The 18712-nt window shown below is 39.1% G+C and overlaps 1 protein-coding gene across 1 annotated transcript in view; it reads left to right on the forward strand.

Moving 5' to 3' along the window:
* LOC149318048 (maltase-glucoamylase-like) overlaps positions 1–18712 on the forward strand; it is a 184447-nt gene that overhangs the window by 21010 nt on the left and 144725 nt on the right. Inside the window, exons 9-15 of the mRNA XM_089507700.1 lie at positions 1198–1323; positions 5021–5152; positions 8352–8471; positions 10397–10510; positions 12636–12720; positions 14645–14762; positions 16593–16764. Of these exons, the coding sequence (XP_089363826.1) occupies positions 1198–1323; positions 5021–5152; positions 8352–8471; positions 10397–10510; positions 12636–12720; positions 14645–14762; positions 16593–16764 (867 nt within the window). The remainder of the gene's footprint in view (positions 1–1197; positions 1324–5020; positions 5153–8351; positions 8472–10396; positions 10511–12635; positions 12721–14644; positions 14763–16592; positions 16765–18712) is intronic.

The following is an 18712-nucleotide window of genomic DNA, read 5'->3' on the forward strand; positions in this document are numbered from 1 at the left end:
TTCTACAAAGAGTTGTTTTTCATCCCTGATTCTACATAGTAGCAGAGAAGTCATTATTATTCCTGTTACATTTACATGTATTTATATTTCTACATTGGTGGTTTATAAACATAAAGCACAATAACATATCAAATTGAAATATTCCAAGTAGTTCAGAAGAGGTTTAGGAGGAGTAATTGCAGAGGTGGTGTAAAATTCTGAGGGAATTGTTTAGATGGGAAGTGATGATTGAAATACCCAAAACTTTATTGGTCCAGATTATTGCCTGGAAACAAATTGGCAGCCGCTGACACTAGTAAAGAAGTGAAGTCATAAGAGCTTATCTCCTGGCACCAGACCACAGATACCAGTTCATGTAGTACACATCTGGTCTTAGGGAGCTGATAAATAATTTGAAACAGGAAAGTGATGCTTACTATTGCCATTAACATTTGAAAATTTAGGGGCAAAGCCAGAAAACCAAGCTGAGAACCTCCTGCATCATAGACATGCAAACTTTTCCAGATAAAAGCTGTAATTCTACTGCAACATCACCAAGTCCCCCAACTAATAGTACCTCCCTCTTTCTTAGGATAAATGTCAATTTCCTCACCTTCATTCATTCAAAAACTGCCACTGAACACACCATGTTCACAGAATGGAATGATAAAAATAAGAGGCTAAGCTAGATGTTATCTGCATCCTAGCTCTTTTAGTAATATGATATGCCTAGAATAAAATAAGAGCTGTAAGAATGTGTCTGTTCAGTACTATCCATGACTCCATGATGAAGCAAGAATTTAGGCCTACAGTTCTCAAGATCCAAACCTTTCTGCTCAAACCAGATTCTGAACTATAGCTCTCCAAAAATATCACTGCTAGATGCTTGATACTCCTGTAATAAGCAGAGCACAATATCTCAAAAGTGCTTTTCAAGTGTCCTTTTTAAGGCCTGAAATGAAAAACACAAGGAAAGATACAAGTTATATGCAACAGTTGGGTGTAAGAATAATGTTTAGACAGATTTTTGGTGGTTACCATTTATCTGGAAGGACTAATACCCAATGCCACATTTAGATGCATTTCACCTTTGTTCATCTTCCACATTTTCCCCCTTTCTCTAAAAAAAACAAAACAAAAAAACAAAAAAAGAAAAAAAAAACAGTAATGCAAAAGAATAGTAACCTATTACCTCCTTTTTATGTTTCAAATTTACAGCTAATAGGACTTCCATGGATGCCGTCCTACTGGAATCTCGGATTTCAGATTTCTCGCTGGGATTATGCTGATCTTAATGATGTGAAAGCTACAGTGGAAAGGAATAGGGCAGCTGGAATACCTTATGTAAGTATAATGCAATTGGTGGTTATTGACTGAAGGTAGAAATCACTTATTCAGGGTGGACATAACAGATTCAGTATATTTGAAAAAACGATGTCCATTGAGAATGGCTAATTGTGATATGAATGAAAGTTTACTTGACACTGAATAATAATTCATGAGCTAAAATTTGAGGGAATTATCATTGGTTTGTCATACATTTATATGCACAATATGGTTTGATTAGATTCTACCCTAGAAAAGCAAGATAATAATTGCAGTTAAAGTGTGTCAAACTACTTTAATTCTACAGTGTGAATCAATCCCATATTGGGTCTGGTTTATGAATGTTGATGTCCCAGACATCAGTAGATCCACTAATCACAGAACTATTAATCAATATAAATAATCACAGGATTGGTATTAGCTGATAGGTGGACTATCTAATGATTGATAATGAGTTAATAACAGGGTTGTTTGATTTCAGCAACCTGGAATTCTCACAACTTCCTAAAATAATTCTGAATCTTGATTCAGTTAATTGTTGGAAGCTAAAAAGGATGGTATCTTTAGCTGTCATTTGAGTGCAGTAGGCTGGTCTACCAGCATTACAATAATTTTTTCTAAGGCAAGGGATCAAACCAAAATGTAAAGATTGCAAAATTAAAGATGCAGCCATAGAAAGAGTGATCCCTACTGGGAGCTTGTCTTCTCAATAGGATGAAAAACATCCCAGTAGGAATGAAGAATTTAGGAAGAGTGTCTTCAATAGAGGATGAAGAACTAAAATGCAAACAGGTGCTAAATTTTGTTATACCTGGGATTATTTCGTTCACTTATTGCAAAGAACAGCTACCTATACTGAAGACTCAGTGTCATTAGATAATGAAAAGGTATATTCTTGCTATGATTAAAGATGTATCTGAGAAAAACCACTATGTAAAATTAATGGAACATGATGCTTGTGATATTTTTTACTTCCTAAAGTCCACTTTTCATTAAATCCCTTTACATACATACATACATACATACATACATACAGATGAAATTACATACAATATAGCCACAGAACATGTTACCATGGTAATGTAAGGTGGGGGGATGAATTATGCAATACACAGTAAATGGTTGTTATTTAGGCTTTACATGCCTGAAACTGCACAGTTAGAAAATATTTCAGAATGAATTTATCCTTCTAAGGAAAGGATGAGGAACTGACTGAATGAAATTATACATATGATCAAGTCACTTTATATGAAAATGGTTTTATGACATATGCTCTCATGATAGGATTGAGAGATTAAAACATTGGAATGTGATGCAGATGTAATTGCAATTTTTTAATCATGGTTGAAAAATTGGGAGCAAGCTATGTGCTCTAGTGCTCTTTCTTTTACTCCTTTCTCTGTGTCACATTGATGAGATTTCTACAGTGACATAGATTAAGGTCCTGTCTATATGGGCCAAATAAAATGGCCGCCCCACATCTTTTGGATGGGAAATCTGGACAATGCAGGGACCAATCTCTGAGTCTGTTGTCTCAGTGACATCCGGCCCATTCAGCACCCATCTTTTCTTAAAATGGAGTTTTAGTTTTTGCTCTGCATTTTCAAAGAAGATCCAGAGCCCTTCATTCCAATGCTGGGCAGCTATTTAAAACACATCCCACTACGTCACTCAGTGCAGCTGCTGGTACTACATATCCCTTGCTCTGAAGTCAGAACAAGGCACTCAGCCATGTGATCGATGCTGGGCATATCATCAAACGAAGCAACACACCATGGTGGTAGGAACACTGGGTATGGTTGGATGCATGTGTGAACAGCTACCCAGCATTGGAACAGAGAGACCCAGGTAACTGGAGGAACTTGTTACAGGTCTGGCTGCTTAATGAGTATCCTAGCCTGTGCAAACATTACCTTGATTATGAAATCAGATTTAATGTAATTTGCAAACCCTGATTAAATATATTCATCACTAGTATTAGTGCAGAGGTAACATTACACCAGGCTTACTTTGAAAATTTGTGTGTAGTTATACTTAAGAAATTCAAGGTTCTCCTCCATTTTATTGTCTCTCACACAATTATCCTTCACCGATGGATAGTAAGTGATCCAAGGCTGCTGAATGAGTGGATAAGTGGTAATTTGAACCTGAGCCTAGTCTAATACTCTCATGTCTCTGCTATACTACTGATGGCAGGAGAAATAAAGAAAGTACATTTCTGAGCACAATGGGAGGCTAGGCTGGCCTTCTCTCTTCTGGCCGTTCACTGGCAAGCAAAAACATTTTTATTCAAGCAAGCTTTTCAAAATGATGCCAGCCTGGTTTTATTGGATAGTGGTGGTGGTGGTTTAAATTATCTTTTTAACTTTTATATGTTTTAAATTTTTACCTTCTAGTGTTTTTAATTAGATTATTTTAATCGTTTTTAAACGTGTTGTTTTAATGTGTTTTATTTTGTGAGCTGCCTTGGGTCCCTTTATGGGAGAAAAGAGGAATAGAAATAAAATAAAATAAAACATGAAATAATAATAATAATAATAATAATAATAATAATGGTTTATCTCTATTTCCTGCCTCTCCCTATGGATCAAGGCAAGATTACAACAGAATAAAATTACAATAGACAATAAAAATTTATATCAATCCTTGACCCTTCCCACCTGTAAAACAATAACCTTTACATTAAAATACCAAAAGAATACAATTTAAATAATCAAAATTGTCAAAATGGAGAAGACCGTTAAGGCGGATGTCGGTATCCTTCATGAAGTCAGGCTGGGAAGGCCCGCCAAAAGAGATCCATCTTGACAGCCTTTTTAAAAGTGTCTAAAGTGGTAATAAAACAGATCTCCTCCGGCAGGAAATTCCACAGTTTTGGAGCGGCTGAAGAGATAGTCCTTTGGGAAGTTGTCAGTAATCTGGTTTTCTGTGGCTGTAATAAATCCTTCCTGGAGGTTCTGAGAGTGTGGGGCACATTATGTAGGAATAGGCGTTCCCGCAAGTAATCTGTCCCCAAGCCATGTAGGCTTTAAAGGTGATAACCAACACCTTGTACTGCGCTTGGAAGCTGATCGTGATTGGTAGCCAGTGAAGAGATTTCAAAATTGGTGTAATGTGTTCAAACCTAGATGCGCTGGTGACCAGTCTGGCTGCCATATTCTGGGCTAATTGTAGCTTCTGAACTTGGCACAAGGGTAGCCTCATGTAGAGCACATTGCAGAAATCAAGACGAGAGGTTACCAACACATTTACCACTGTTTCTAGGGCCCCCTGATCCAGGTAGGGTCGCAGCTGGTGTATCAACCGGTTGATAGCAAGCACTCCTAGCTGTCACTTTTATTTGAGATGATATCTGAAGGGATGAGTCCAGGAGCACTCCCGAGCTGCGAACACAGTCCTTTAGGGGATGTGTGACACCATCCAGGACTGGTTGACAAATTTCCATCCCTGGATTTGTGGTTCCTATAGCAAGGGTGGAAAGGGATCTGGAAAAGAAAGATACTGTCTTGAGGGCCATGTGAGCTCTTAGTAAACTCTTTGGTTTGTTTGTTTGCTTACTCATTTCCCAAATGTTTTCTTATGAGGTGCACTACTGTGTTGAAATTTGTGTACCTTTTGGCAGGATAGCATTTTCCTCCTTTTAATCTGCATAGAATAAAACAACGTGAAAAGTTTAATGTGTAAAATATGCAGATTGTTCTTAATTTTCCTGTAGGATATTCAGTACACTGATATTGACTATATGGAAGATGCCAAAGCTTTTACCTATGATAAAATAAAGTTCGCAGACCTTCCTGAATTTGTTCAAGACCTTCATGACCATGGACAGAAATACATCATAATACTGGTAATGTCAATGCATTTTAAGGTTTTATATTCTGGAGGGGAACATATTGAAACTATTGTTTTTACTTCATTGTATTTTCAAGTACTGAACCAGATAGCCTTTTTGCTTCATTTACAAACAACAAAATTTTGTGTTTACCTACCAGATATGGTATACTTTCTACTAGGGAAAACAGAAAAACAGATTTTCGTGAATCAAAATCAGGACTTCTTGAAAGCACAAAGTGTCATTTGAGGATTTATGCCATGACCTATGATTATAATCCTATCCTCTACCACCTCACACACACACACATGTTGAGTCCAGGCTGCTATATGCTCTCAAACCAGGAGTAGGGATGTTTTCGTCCCCAGCTGCTTTTGGACTGCAATTGCCATCAGTCTGACCAAGCATAAGCAACAGAGGAAGTTGTAGTCCAATAACCTTTAAAGGGACACACTGGTTTTAAGAGCTGTGATCATTTCACCTTGAATTCCATGCTAGGAGAAAGGTAGGATATAAAATAAATAAGAAAAACCAAAGAAACAAAGTTTGAAGTTGATGGAGTCATAGAAGGGGGGAATTAATTGGTTTTAAGAAAAATGTTTCATTCATTCCTAATGAATCACTTCTTCAGTAACATTTAAGTGGCAAATAGTAAGTGTCATGTAACAAAGTATGAATAAGGATGAGATGCAAGCTGTAAAGTATACATGTTCTGATATTAATCTCTTTAACATCTAAACATAGAGAGGGAAGGAAAAGATGTATCCACCTTTAATTTACACTACAATTTAAGCTATTCAAATAATTTGATGAACCATCTTAGGTTAGAGTTGCAATATTTTGTGTATTCTACTATGGGTGTCTAATTTGCATAATATGTAAATTATGCAAATTAATCTAATTTGCTTTCTAATTATGTAAATTCAGCACATTGTGACATTTTAAAAAATATTTTTAATTGATCTGAGAACTAGTAGACAGTGATGTTTAAAGTGCTACACTTAGAACAGGGAGACACAAATTCAAATGTCTTATGGGTCATACAGTTTACCATGTGACCTTGGGGCCACCACTAATTTTCAGATCTGCCTTAAAAGATCCTTGCCTCTTTCATTCTGTCACTCACACCACTCTCTTCAACACTACTTTCTTCTCTCCTACTCTCTTCCTCCTTCACCTTGAACCTCAGGATACAATGCTCTCATGCTTCTTGTACTCTACCACTCGCACTGTTTACTCTTGTTTCTGCCTACCTTATCCTCTCTTCACCTCATACTCTTGCAATATACCTCCTTGAATTCCACACTCCACCCCTCACTTTATCTCATACCCCAATAACATGCCCTTACTTTTCTTCTTGCACAGCTTACTTTTCCTTCTATTCCTCCTGAAAGTCAGGATTTGATTTATTCCTTGCAGAACAATTTCACAGAACAGTACCTGCACATTTTGTCCTGTGTCTTGGATTCTACAAGGGTTAGAGACTTACTTTTTTCAAAAAAATAAAAATAAAATTAAAAACTTACAATCTGGTCTGTATGATCATCCAAAGCACCCTGTGTGACATACCTGAAAACCAGACAAACTCAGGTTATGGAAACATTATGTTATGTCAGACCAATGGCCTGTCTAGCGTAGCATGTTGACCTGAATTCTATTGTAAGTTCTAAACATAACAGAATGCTTGAACTGGTGAGCATTACATAAATGTTGATTTTCCATTCAATGAGTATACTCTTATTCGCACTAATAGCAGATTTAGACCTCATTTCACAGTGACCAGATGCCTTTAAAGATTCTAAGGAGGGCATGAATACAAGAATTTAATCTCATTTATGTTTTCCAGCAGGTGATTTTTAAATGCATATTGCTTCTGATACTGGAGATAGTATCTTGACATCGTGACAATTAAGGACTGAATGTATAGGCCAAAAGACCTGTAATTCTCTTAGCTTCACATTGTCCTATACAAGTGACACAGATAATTAGCCCTAGGCCAGAATTGGCCTGTCCGGATGCCTATCCAGTAGTTCCAGACCGATCCCAACCCAAGCCATATAGAACCACTGTTTGCCATGGAGTTTTCTTGAAACTCTGTGTCAACAACCAGTACACTGCATGGCCCTATGTGCTCTCTGCCTACCTCTGCCATCACATCTGCTCAGATGACCCCCCCTTGCAGCCTGTGACATTGGATGTGTGCTCCTGGTCATGTTGATGTAGCCAGGCACCCAATTTCTGCCCTTTATGGGCCATGATGGAGGTCTTCTGATCAAGCACAATCATGAAGGCAGGAATGGAGTGTCCAGCAGTAGCATGTGGTGGCATACGGGCATGTAAATATCCACCCCTTGCCACATCAGACCAGGGACCCTAGGTCTTGGCCCTTGGTATCCTACCCACTTGCTTATGCTCTTAATCAGTTTTAGCTTTATTCCAATGACAATATTATCTTGCTTAACCAGTAGAACAAATTGTGCTATAGCTATAAGCTATGGGTTGTTGTTGTTGTGTGCTTTTAAGTTGTTTTTGACTTATGTCAAATCTAAGGTGATCCTTTCATGAAGGTTTATTGACAAAACATGTCTGGAATGGGGTTTCCATTGCCTTTTCCCTAAGATTAGGAAAGTGTGACTTACCCAGCTTTGCCTTGTGGCCAAGGGAAATTAAAACCCTGGTGTCCCAGAATCCCAGCCCACACACAAGCCACTGCACTATGGTGGCTCTTGTGCATAGGGCTTTTATTGTTTATCAGCATATTGTTTATCTTGAAATTTCCCCTAGGTGCTGTGTTTTATCAGTGGCGCATTACAGACGTCCAAAAATGGGCGGTCTGCCGGCGCTGTCATTTGCGGCGGCAAGGAGCCCCAGCAGCCAAACCGCAAGGCTCCTCGGCGCCTCAAAAAAGAAGCCCCAAAATGGCGCTTCTTCTTGCGGCGTGCTAACGATGCCACAAGGCACCAATGGCACACTCGCGACATCATTAGCGCCGCACGACGTGCAGATGCTAAGCGTCCGCTAGGTCAAGATGGTGGTGCCCGTGTAGAATGGGTGCCGTCATTTTGTACGTCCCCAGGACGTACTTTACGCTCGTGCGGAACAGGCCATTGTTTCTATTTATCATTACTTGACAAGGTAATATAATGATTAATCAGCTGCGTAAGTCTGTAAACATTAAGAAATACTTACATTTACTGTTCTTATTTTTTTTTAGGACCCAGCCATTTCTATTTATGATCTTCGCAATAATACTCCCTATGAGGCATATAGAAGAGGTGAAGAGATGAAAGTGTGGATAAATGAATCAAATGGAATAAGTCCTCTTATTGGAGAGGTATTAGCTGATCCTAGCACTGAGGAACAGTTCTGTAGAAAACGATTCAGTGAGGATGACTGAAATGAATAGAAGTACTGTGGATAAATCAAATAAACCAAATCATCATCATCATCATCATCATCATCATCATCATCATCATCATCATCATCATCACATTTTTCCTCTAGTTCATGATTGAAGGCATCTGACAAGAGCTAAAACAAAGCAGTTAAAAATCAGAAAACACACTACAGCAATTAATAGAAAGTGCAGCACATTGTTTAGGCAGGGCTGGCCTTCTACAATCAGCTCTTAAAGGCAAAACAGACAGATTTTCATCTGTCTGAGGAAAGATAGTAAGGAAGATGTCATTCAAACTCTCTGGGGAGAAAGTTCCTGAGCTGATAAGTCCCCTCCCAAATTTTACCAGATATACCTATGATACAGAGAGAAGGGCCTTCTCAGCAGACCTTAAAACATTGGCAGATTTGTAAGTCCTTCAAAGAGGCCATTGCAGCTAAGAGAGAACATTATCAGCCATTAGCTATTCTGAGTTAGGAATACAAATTTTCAAATATTTTCTTCTCACATGCAAGAATGAACAATTTGAAAAAATCTTCCTGATGGATGAGAGTACAAGAGTATTTGGGGGGCATTTCTTTACAATCTGTCACATTTTGGGTCTTGTCTACAAAACGTGTTTGTACCAAAAACATGTTTTGTAGATAAGACGTTGTGTTTGGCACAAAACCTGACACTTTTTGTGTATGCACAAAACAATGTATTGTCTGTATAAAAATGGGGGATGATTGGCACAAACATTTATTTATTTTTGGTAGAGCCAGAAATGTAAAAGATCTCATGGTGATGACCATTTTATCAGCAGAATGTCCCGTTGTATTGAGATACAATTTGAGTCGTCCATATCTGGAAATCTAAAAATATTCCACAATCTAAAATTGTCTACATGGGTGGCTGAGATAATGACACTTTTGTTTTCTGTTGGTTCAATGTACACAAACTTTCTTTGTGTACAAAAATATTAAAAATGTTGTGTTTAAAGTTGTTTTTTGAATTTCAGATTTTGGAAAATTTGCATATACATAATTATGTATCCTGTAAATGGGATCCAAGTCTTAACAGAAAATCCATTTATGTTTCATATACACCTTACACACATAGCATAAAGATAATTTTATAGAAATTATTTTAAATAGTTTTGTTCATGAAACAAAGTTTGGTATCATGAACCACCAGAGTGCAAAGATATCTCAGTCAGCCATGTGAAAATATTTGGATTTTGGAATTCCAGATTTCCAGATAAGAGATACTCAACATGTACAATTTGACTGATTCAATAAATGGCCCCAAGTTTGCAAGCTCTGAGCGATCTTGGGGGTAGGGGCACAGGAATGGACCCACACTAGGCTCTACTGACCTCCCTATGCCAAGGGATTTGATTTCCCAGCTGTTTTGCTGTAATTTAACAGCTTAGATCTCTCGTTGTTCACAGTTCTCCCCTTCCTTTGTGGTTGGGGATGTCCTAAAGGGATGCCATTACCAATCAGAAGTCTCGAAATCAATATTTTTAAAAAACGAAATACAATTAGATTGAAACCCTATAGAGAAGAGACAAACCCTGTTATGGATAGATGCAATCTATTCAACTCTCTCAGTTATGAATCGTTAAGCTGAGGCCAGGGGAAAAAACCTGACAGAATAAAAAATAGATTGCAGTAGTTGACATATGAGTGTAGTTTTGCATTTAATTCCATTATCGCTCATTTGGAGCATAAAAGACTACATTTGTTTTCTTTTTGGAAAACATGTATGCTGGTTCCAGTTAAAATTGTGAATAGCCAAAATGACTCTTATGATATCTTTGTCCTCCTGTGCATTTTTATGTTTGCTTATAGATTATTCTTTCTCTTTCTAATCTGTAGGTATGGCCAGGAACAAGTGTCTTTCCTGATTTTTCCAATCCTGTTACTGTTACATGGTGGGCTAATGAGTGCAACACCTTTCATCAGACTATTCAGTTTGATGGATTGTGGATTGTAAGTACTACACATTTTAATTCAGAACTGTACCTTCTGGGCAAGAAAATCCATCTAGGCTGACCAAAATTGCTTGGATACTGCTCTTTTCATACAACAAAGTGTCTGGTGGCAATTTTAAGACTAATATGCTTTATGAGACATCCCATCAGATGACATTGTACTAATTAGATACAGATGTTCTATGAAGAACAGTATAAAGCATGTACCATTTCACCCCAGTATATGAAAATATTATTTATAGCAAGCAAGGATAGTATTTTTTTCTTTTCCTGAGCATATTTTCTTCTTCTGCAAAGCCCCTTGTGATCCTGGAAACATATTGATTTCTTCCTACAAATTGTTTCCAGGTATGTTATCTTCTCTGGCAGATGTGGGTGTGGTAAATCTGTAGAACAAATATCTCTACACAATGAATTCCCCATAAATTCCCATATAGTGCTGACCCTAGGCCACAGCAGTGAACAAAGGAGGGTGATAGTGGGATAAAGCTGGTAATGCAAATTAGTTATTTTTCTTAGTTGTATGATTTTATACAGCAGGGTTTGGGGTCTCCGGCCTTAGAGATGAACCTGGCTCAGATGGTAAGGTCCTTTCCCCAGGGCACAATTTTTTGTGTGTGTGGTTTGGCAGCCTTCAGATAGATTTTCCACAAAAAAGTTGAAATGCTTCTTCAAAGTATAGATGTTTTCCCATTGCTGACCAACAATGGAATAACAAGAAGAAACACAGAGAATTGGGTTGAATAAGGACCACTTTAAACTAAAACCAATTTAATCAGCATTGAACCTGCAAAGGAGCAAAGGCGGGGGAGGGAAGCAATTTAGGGGCTGAAAAGCCTGACAATTTGAGCCAATTTCCCAGCAGCATGGTGGTGTGGCAACTGCACACTGCATGCCCCGCCTCCACCCTCAATCTGGCCTCACACCAGATGGTGGGCAATGTTCAGGCATTCCTGCAGCGTAGCAACCAGACACCACACATTGCAGGAGCACAGAAGACCCACAGTGGCTGCAAAAAGAGTGCCTCTATTCTGCCCCCAAAAGGAGTGGTATTTTGCCTCTCCTTTTGGGGCTGGAAAATCATCGGATCAGGGCCATGGCATGTGGTGGCTGTGGCCCCGTTCCAGTGCTCAAAGAGGTGGTGTAGAGCTGCCCCTTTACAGCCATCTCTTTTGGCCATTAGTTTAGGATCAGCTGAGATGTGACCTGTGACTTTCTTCTCAGCCTCTTGGAGACAAGTGGGTCCACAAGAGAGCGTACAAGTCCCAACAGAGCCCTGGTACCTCTTGCTTCATGCATCCAGACCTTAACTCTAAAAATGCCTCTCCACAGGTTTTTTTTTGGACTATGTGGCCATCTTCTAGAAGAGTTTCTTCCTGACGTTTCGCCAGCATCTGTGTCTGGCATCTTTCTCCGAAGATGCCAGCCACAGATGCTGGCAAAATGTCAGGAACAAACTCTTCTAGAACATGGCCACATAGCCCAAAAAACCCACAAAAAACTATGGATGCCAGCCATGAAAGCCTTCGACTTCACCTCTCCAAAGGCTTAGTTACCAGCCTGAAAAAGTGTATGTTAAAAATATACCAGTATTTTTTGGTGTATTTGCCTTTGTTTCTGCCCGCCACTGGGGGAAAAAAATTCCCCCTGAGAACTTCTCAGAAATTGACCATTTGGCTAAAAAATATTCCTTCCTTTTTCATATGGAGTACTCAAACAACGAACTGCTCATGGGCCGATAGTTAGCACATTATTTTTTTTAGGTGCAGAACTGGAAATAGACACACAACACAGAAAATGGGATATATAGCAAAACAACAAGATTGGTTGTAGATCCCTGCAGAGTATTCATTTGGTGTCTGCCCTACATGTTCATAACAGAACATAGCCCTTCCTCTTTAATGAGAGTTGCTCTGTGTATCTAAAAATGCAAAGATTATCTTTTGGATCAGTTTAATACACCATTCCATCTGGTTAAATTCAGTGTTTAAATCCTTGTTGTTTACTTTATTGATTACCTGTGTTTACATGATGTATTCATAATTGTACCAAAGACCAGTAAATAAGTAAATATGCTGATTTTAGATATTAATGCATTTTTTTCAAATCCTTTCCCCTCTTAGGACATGAATGAAGTATCCAATTTTGTTAAAGGATCCAGAACTGGCTGTGCACAAAACAACTTGAATTATCCACCTTTTACACCGAGTAAGTTCATGAGATAAAACCCATAGCCGTTCATTCATAGTTTGGCTTACAATCACTAATGACAACACTGACTTTTTCATGCATGTGTGGTCATTACTTAAAGGAACAGAATAAATAGTTTTTAAAAAGAGACGACAACCTTAAATATTTGACATGATGAAAAGCCATTGTTTATTGTGAAACTGGCAATCATTTCCAAAGTTCCAAGGTAGATTTTTAAAATTAGGTTTGCATTGCTTTAAGAAAACAAAAAGGTGATACCCTGAACCCAAAAACAACAGGTTTGAAAGCAAAAAAGTCTAGGGGAAAAAACTTTTAAAACACTGTAGTTTTATTAAGACAAAATGAAGTGGTGGAATGCAAGAAGAATTTAAAAAGATAAAATGTATACCATCCTTCAGACAGACTGAGTTATATTGGTCTGTGTGCAAAGCCCAAATGTAAAAAAAGAGGCTAGTGTTACCAATATGTACTAGGCTTGAGAACTGTAAATCCCAAATAATATATCAGATATATGGGGGTGTCAAACATACAGAGTACTGGTGCATATACAAATAAAGTTCTTAACACCTACCAGAAGATAAATAACAGGGATAACACAGAAGATAAATAACAGGGATAACACAGTAAGCCCATTACAACTGAGAAATAAACCAACCAAGACCAAACACATTTCGAATAGGAGTCTTCATCAGTGGTCAGGATTAGCTGGTGTTACAGCTAGGAAAATATATAATGAAATATGTGGAGACATCCAGTAATAGTCAGCAAGTAGTTGTCCAATTTGGACCTTGTGCAGTACAGAAACTTGGATGTCCCACAGGTAGATACAGGGCTTGTATGTTTGGTAATGTAGGCATAACCATGAATGAAGAATGAGATAAAATGTTGCAATAGTTATTTGGCAACAAATACCATGATGCAGTGATTTGAGTGTTGAACTACAACTCTGAAGACCAGGTTATGTATCCCTACTCAGCCACTGAAACCCACTGGGATGACCTTGGACAGGTCACATTCTCTCAGGCACAGAGGAAGCCAAAGGTTAACCCCCTTTGGACAAATGTTGCCAAGAAAATCCTGTGATAGTTCACCTTAGGTTCACTATGGCACTTTATAGACCCGCCCAAAAGGGCAGTCTGCCAGCACCGGTGTTTGCTGCATCAGGAAACCACAGTGGACAAACTGCGCGATTCCCTGACGCAGCATAAAGAACCTGCAAAAAGCGGGTTCTTTTTGCGGCGTGGAAATGACGCCACAAGGCGCCAATGGCGCACTTGCAGCATCATTTCTGTGCTGCGATGTGCGGATGCTAAGCGTCCGCTACGTCAAAATGGCAGCACCCATGTAGAATGGGTGCCGCCATTTTGTACGTGCTCGGCACGTACTAGGGTTAGGGAGTCCGGAAAGGATGCCCTTTCGTAACCCTAGTACGTGCCGAGCACGTATATTGGCGCATCTGGAACGCGCCTATAAGTCAGAAACAACTGTAATATACACAACAACAACCACAACAACAGCCTGTTACAAAGTAGTGGCCTGAAAAAAAAACTAATGCCTTCTGATATCACTTCCTTGTAAATTTTATAATCTAATGATCCTTCAGATAGAACAAGAGTAGCTAAAGTGTACCTTCACATATTGACTTTTTCTCTCTAATACAGCAGCAGCATTTATATATAAGTGTTATGAGTTAATGGATGAATTCTTTGGCAACTGTTTATTGATTGCTAGGTGAATAAGAAGGAACAAAGTTAATGGGGAACTGGAGCTCCCAAGAAAACTACTTTAACCACCATTATACAGGATATTATATTGTTCATTCTCTAAGTATAAAGCCTAGGCCCTTAAAATATCCTTAGATTTCATATACCAAACCACTTGTCTTTCTAGAGTGGAATATCCTCTCTCTTTGTTCCCACAGAGATTCTTGATGGTGTCATGTACTCAAAAACACTTTGCATGGATGCAGTGCAGAAGGCCGGCAAGCACTATGATGTCCACAGCCTCTATGGACTTTTCATGACTACTGCTACTGATCAGTGAGGAATTCTTCATTTTCTTCTTCAATTCATCTTTGATAGTTTGCATTCTCCAAGCTTTGGAGAATAAAGTGCTTAACCAGCGAAATATCACTTTAAAATTGTGGGGAAAATACATTTATTTCGGGGGAGAAAATCAAATTGTTTGGAAGTTCTATTTAAAAATTCAATACTGCTATTTAATCCTGTAAGAATATTCAAATGGTTAGTAGCTTAAGAAAATGCCATGGATTTGTTATAAAGGAGGATGTTCACTTTCCAGCTTCTAAAAAGTGCTGGCTAGCATGGCTGAGACCTGACTGGGACCTGGGATGATGGCAGCTGGCGGTTTGGTGGTGACTTAATGAGAAATAATCCTTGCCTCCATCCCACATCCTGGCTCCAGCCTGGAAGAACCAGTCTAAACTGCTGAGGGATAAGCTTCATACTTGAAACACTTCATGCAGTGATGGTGAATGCTTTAGAGCAGGGGTTGGCAACCTGCGGCCCGTGGGCCGGATGCGGCCTGGCAAGGCCTTGGGACCGGCCCCAGCCTGGTCCTGCCGCTGATTGCCGCCGGAGCCTTTGGCCTATCAGGAGGAGGCGGGCAAGGAGGGGGCAAGCGGCAGGCAAGGGGGCAAGCGGCGGGCAAGGGGGGCAATTGTCTATAGAAGCCTCCAAAACATGCATTTATATTAACATTTTTAAAAAATCAGCAATTTTTTTTGCGTGTCCTCCATTTTTTTTAAAAAAAGTGTCCTCCATTTGAAAATTTTGCCCTATATTTGTCCCGGTTTATTTAATTAATTAATTTTTAAAATTTTTAATTATTTATTTTTTGGATTCGGCCCCCCAGTTGTCTGAGGGACAGCAACCCGGCCCCCGGCTCAAAAAGGTTGCCTACCCCTGCTTTAGAGACTGAGTACCCAAACTGCAACCCATAGATTGTACGCCATAGGCAGGTTTACTCTTTTATATTTATTGTTTTATGTACAGCACTGTGCAAATCTACAGCACTATATAAATAAATAATAATAATAAATAATAATAACAACCCACTATTTATCTCAAAGTGCCATATCCCTCTGGCTTTCTAATAACAAACTCTGGCAAACTCTGTGCTGGGGCAATGGCGTGTGTGCCCACAGAAAGGGCTCTGAGTGCCACCTCTGGCACTCATGCCATAGGTTCGCCACCACTGACTTAATGCAATAAACACTGACCATCTGTGGCAAATCTCCCTTCTCCATAAAGTGTGCATCATCTTCATCATCATTATATTCATCCCACCTTTTCCCCAGCCCTGAGTTTTGTCAGATACAGAATAAAATTCATGTTACTAAAATATACAAAGCCTAACATATAATTAAACTATCTAGTCATTTAAAAGCATACCCATTAAAAAGCAACCAATGCAGACATTACAACACATTATTGAAAGCACTTTCTCCATCAGCCCAAAGGGCTACTGAAATAAAAATATCTTGGGGGCCCAGATTAGCCTCACTAGGGGAAAACTATTTCTCTAATATTAGTGACTTGTATGGAAATAGTGAGAAGGCTATCTCCTCTGTTCCTGCAATATGTATCTCTGAGTGGGCTCTTCCCTGAAGTTCTAAGAATCAAGTCAGGCTCATCTGAGAGAATGGAGTTCTTCAGGTAAACTGGACCAGAGCCACATTGGATTTTATATGTCATAATCATGATTTTGAATTGCACTGTGCATTTCAGAAGCCTGACATTTGATTTTTTTAAAAATCTTTGAATGAACTGATAGAAGGAATCAAGTCTTTAATGCATCATGGAAACTTTTGTTCTTAATGCCACAAATTATTATATATATATTTTCAGAGCTCTCCAAACTATTTTTCCTGGTAAGAGAAGCTTTCTTCTTTCTCGATCTACTTTTGCTGGATCTGGAAAATTCACAGGACACTGGCTGGGTGATAACGATGCCACTTGGAATAACATGAGATGGGCCATACCAGGAATGTTGGAATTTAGTCTTTTTGGCTACCCTTATGTAAGTCATTTTCATTCTAATATAAGGTGCAGTTGAATTGCCAGCTAAGTGAATAAACCACTTACTGTTAGGCTGGCTCTGGCCTATAACCTAGATTACTGCTTGGTCTGATCATATCATTACTGGGTGTAGGGTTTTTTTCCCCCTCTCGTAATTTCCATCTGTGGATTCTTTCTTTGGAATGTATCTCACTGGGGGTACAACAATGTTAGTAAGAGTACAGCACATCCTAACGATCAGGCTAATAAAACATGTGTTTCACTTAACTAGTTACAATGAACAAATAATGAAGTCACTTGGTATTGTAACTTTCCAACAAGAAAATAATTATCTGCCTTTATTTATGCATCTGTGTGTCAATTATTTTTATATTTGTATGCAAATTATCTTAAGACTGGCTAAGAAATTGATGGCCAGGAGCATTTTGTGTTCATCTAATGGGATAACTATGCGAATGGAGGTAAAGGCAGCAGTGACACGATGGGAGAGGCCACCAACTCCATGGTAACAAGGATACAATAAAGAAATCTGTAGCAGATGCCACAGCAAAAGATGGCTGTTGGCTCTGAGTGTCCTATTTCCAAATGCCTGGATCCAAAAGAAATGAAGGACCTCTGAGGCAAAGACATTTAGGGATAAGTAGTTTAGAAAATGGCCTATGGCACAGGACAGGCAAATTCCTAAATAATTTCTGCCTCTCTAGAAGCCAGATATTTAGAAATAGGCTACTCCGTACCATAAGTTGTCAGCTCCCATTGCCACTACTGCTGCCACCACTGAATGAGTGGGGAGAAAATGTGTTGAAACAACATAAAATGCTATAATACATCCATATAGTGCTGATACATCTTCAATAAAGAAGCTGGTAGCAAGAGCTTTCATAGACATGAGCCTACTTTCTCATATGCTCATATAGACTCTGTAGACTTTGGCCGAGTATATACCACCAATAAGCGGCATACCAGGGCCGGTACTAGGGTTAGGGATCATGTGGCAACCACATGGTTCCTAACACTACTAGTACGTATGGATGGCATAATAATAATAATAATAATAATAATAAATGTTTATTTATTAACCGCTTTTCCAATGATCAAAGCGGTGTACATGTCGTTAGCCGAACAATAAAAACAGGTTAAAAATCTACATCATAAGATACATATTAAAATAGAATTAAATTCAGACGACATTAAAAACATACGATAAAAACTGTTAAAAGCATAACAATCCATAAAAGCAAAGCTACAAAGACAGTAGGGGAGGTAAAATCTTAGATGGAATTGGGAGGGTAGGCTTGTTGGAAGAGGTGAGTCTTTAAAGCCTTCTTAAAGGCTTCCACTGTTCCACTGTGGCGGATTTCTTCAGGAAGGGCATTCCATAGAGAAGGCGCCACAGCTGAAAATGCCCGTTGTTGTGTTGCCACCAATCTCACCTTAGGATGGTCAAGTAAAATTTTTCCTGTGGATCTGAGCGTGTGGGGAGGATTATGCAGGGAGAGGCATTCCCTCAAGTAACCCGGGCCCAAGCCATTTAGGGCTTTAAAGGTAATAACCAACACTTTGTACTGGGACCGGAAACGTATTGGCAGCCAGTGTAAAGATTTTAGGATAGGTGTTATGTGATCAGACCTAGGTGACCCCGTAATTCACCTGGCTGCAGCATTTTGAATCAATTGCAGTTTCCGAACCTGATACAAAAGTAGCCCCATGTAGAGCGTGTTGCAGAAATCCAGACGAGAGGTTACCAGCGCATGTACTACCTTTTCTAGGTCCCCCCGGTCCAGACAGGGACGTAGCTGGCGAATCAGCCGAAGCTGATACTAAGCACTCCTGGCCATCACATCTACTTGAGATGATAAATGTAGGGATGGATCCAGGAGTACTCCCAAACTACGCACTTTATCCTTCAAGGGAAGTTTAATCCCATCAAGGACAGGATGACAAATTTC

The sequence above is a fragment of the Sceloporus occidentalis genome, unplaced genomic scaffold, assembly GCF_023333645.1.
Source record: "Sceloporus occidentalis isolate IW3139 unplaced genomic scaffold, rSceOcc1.0.p SCAF_2, whole genome shotgun sequence".
In the NCBI taxonomy this organism is placed as follows: domain Eukaryota; kingdom Metazoa; phylum Chordata; class Lepidosauria; order Squamata; family Phrynosomatidae; genus Sceloporus; species Sceloporus occidentalis.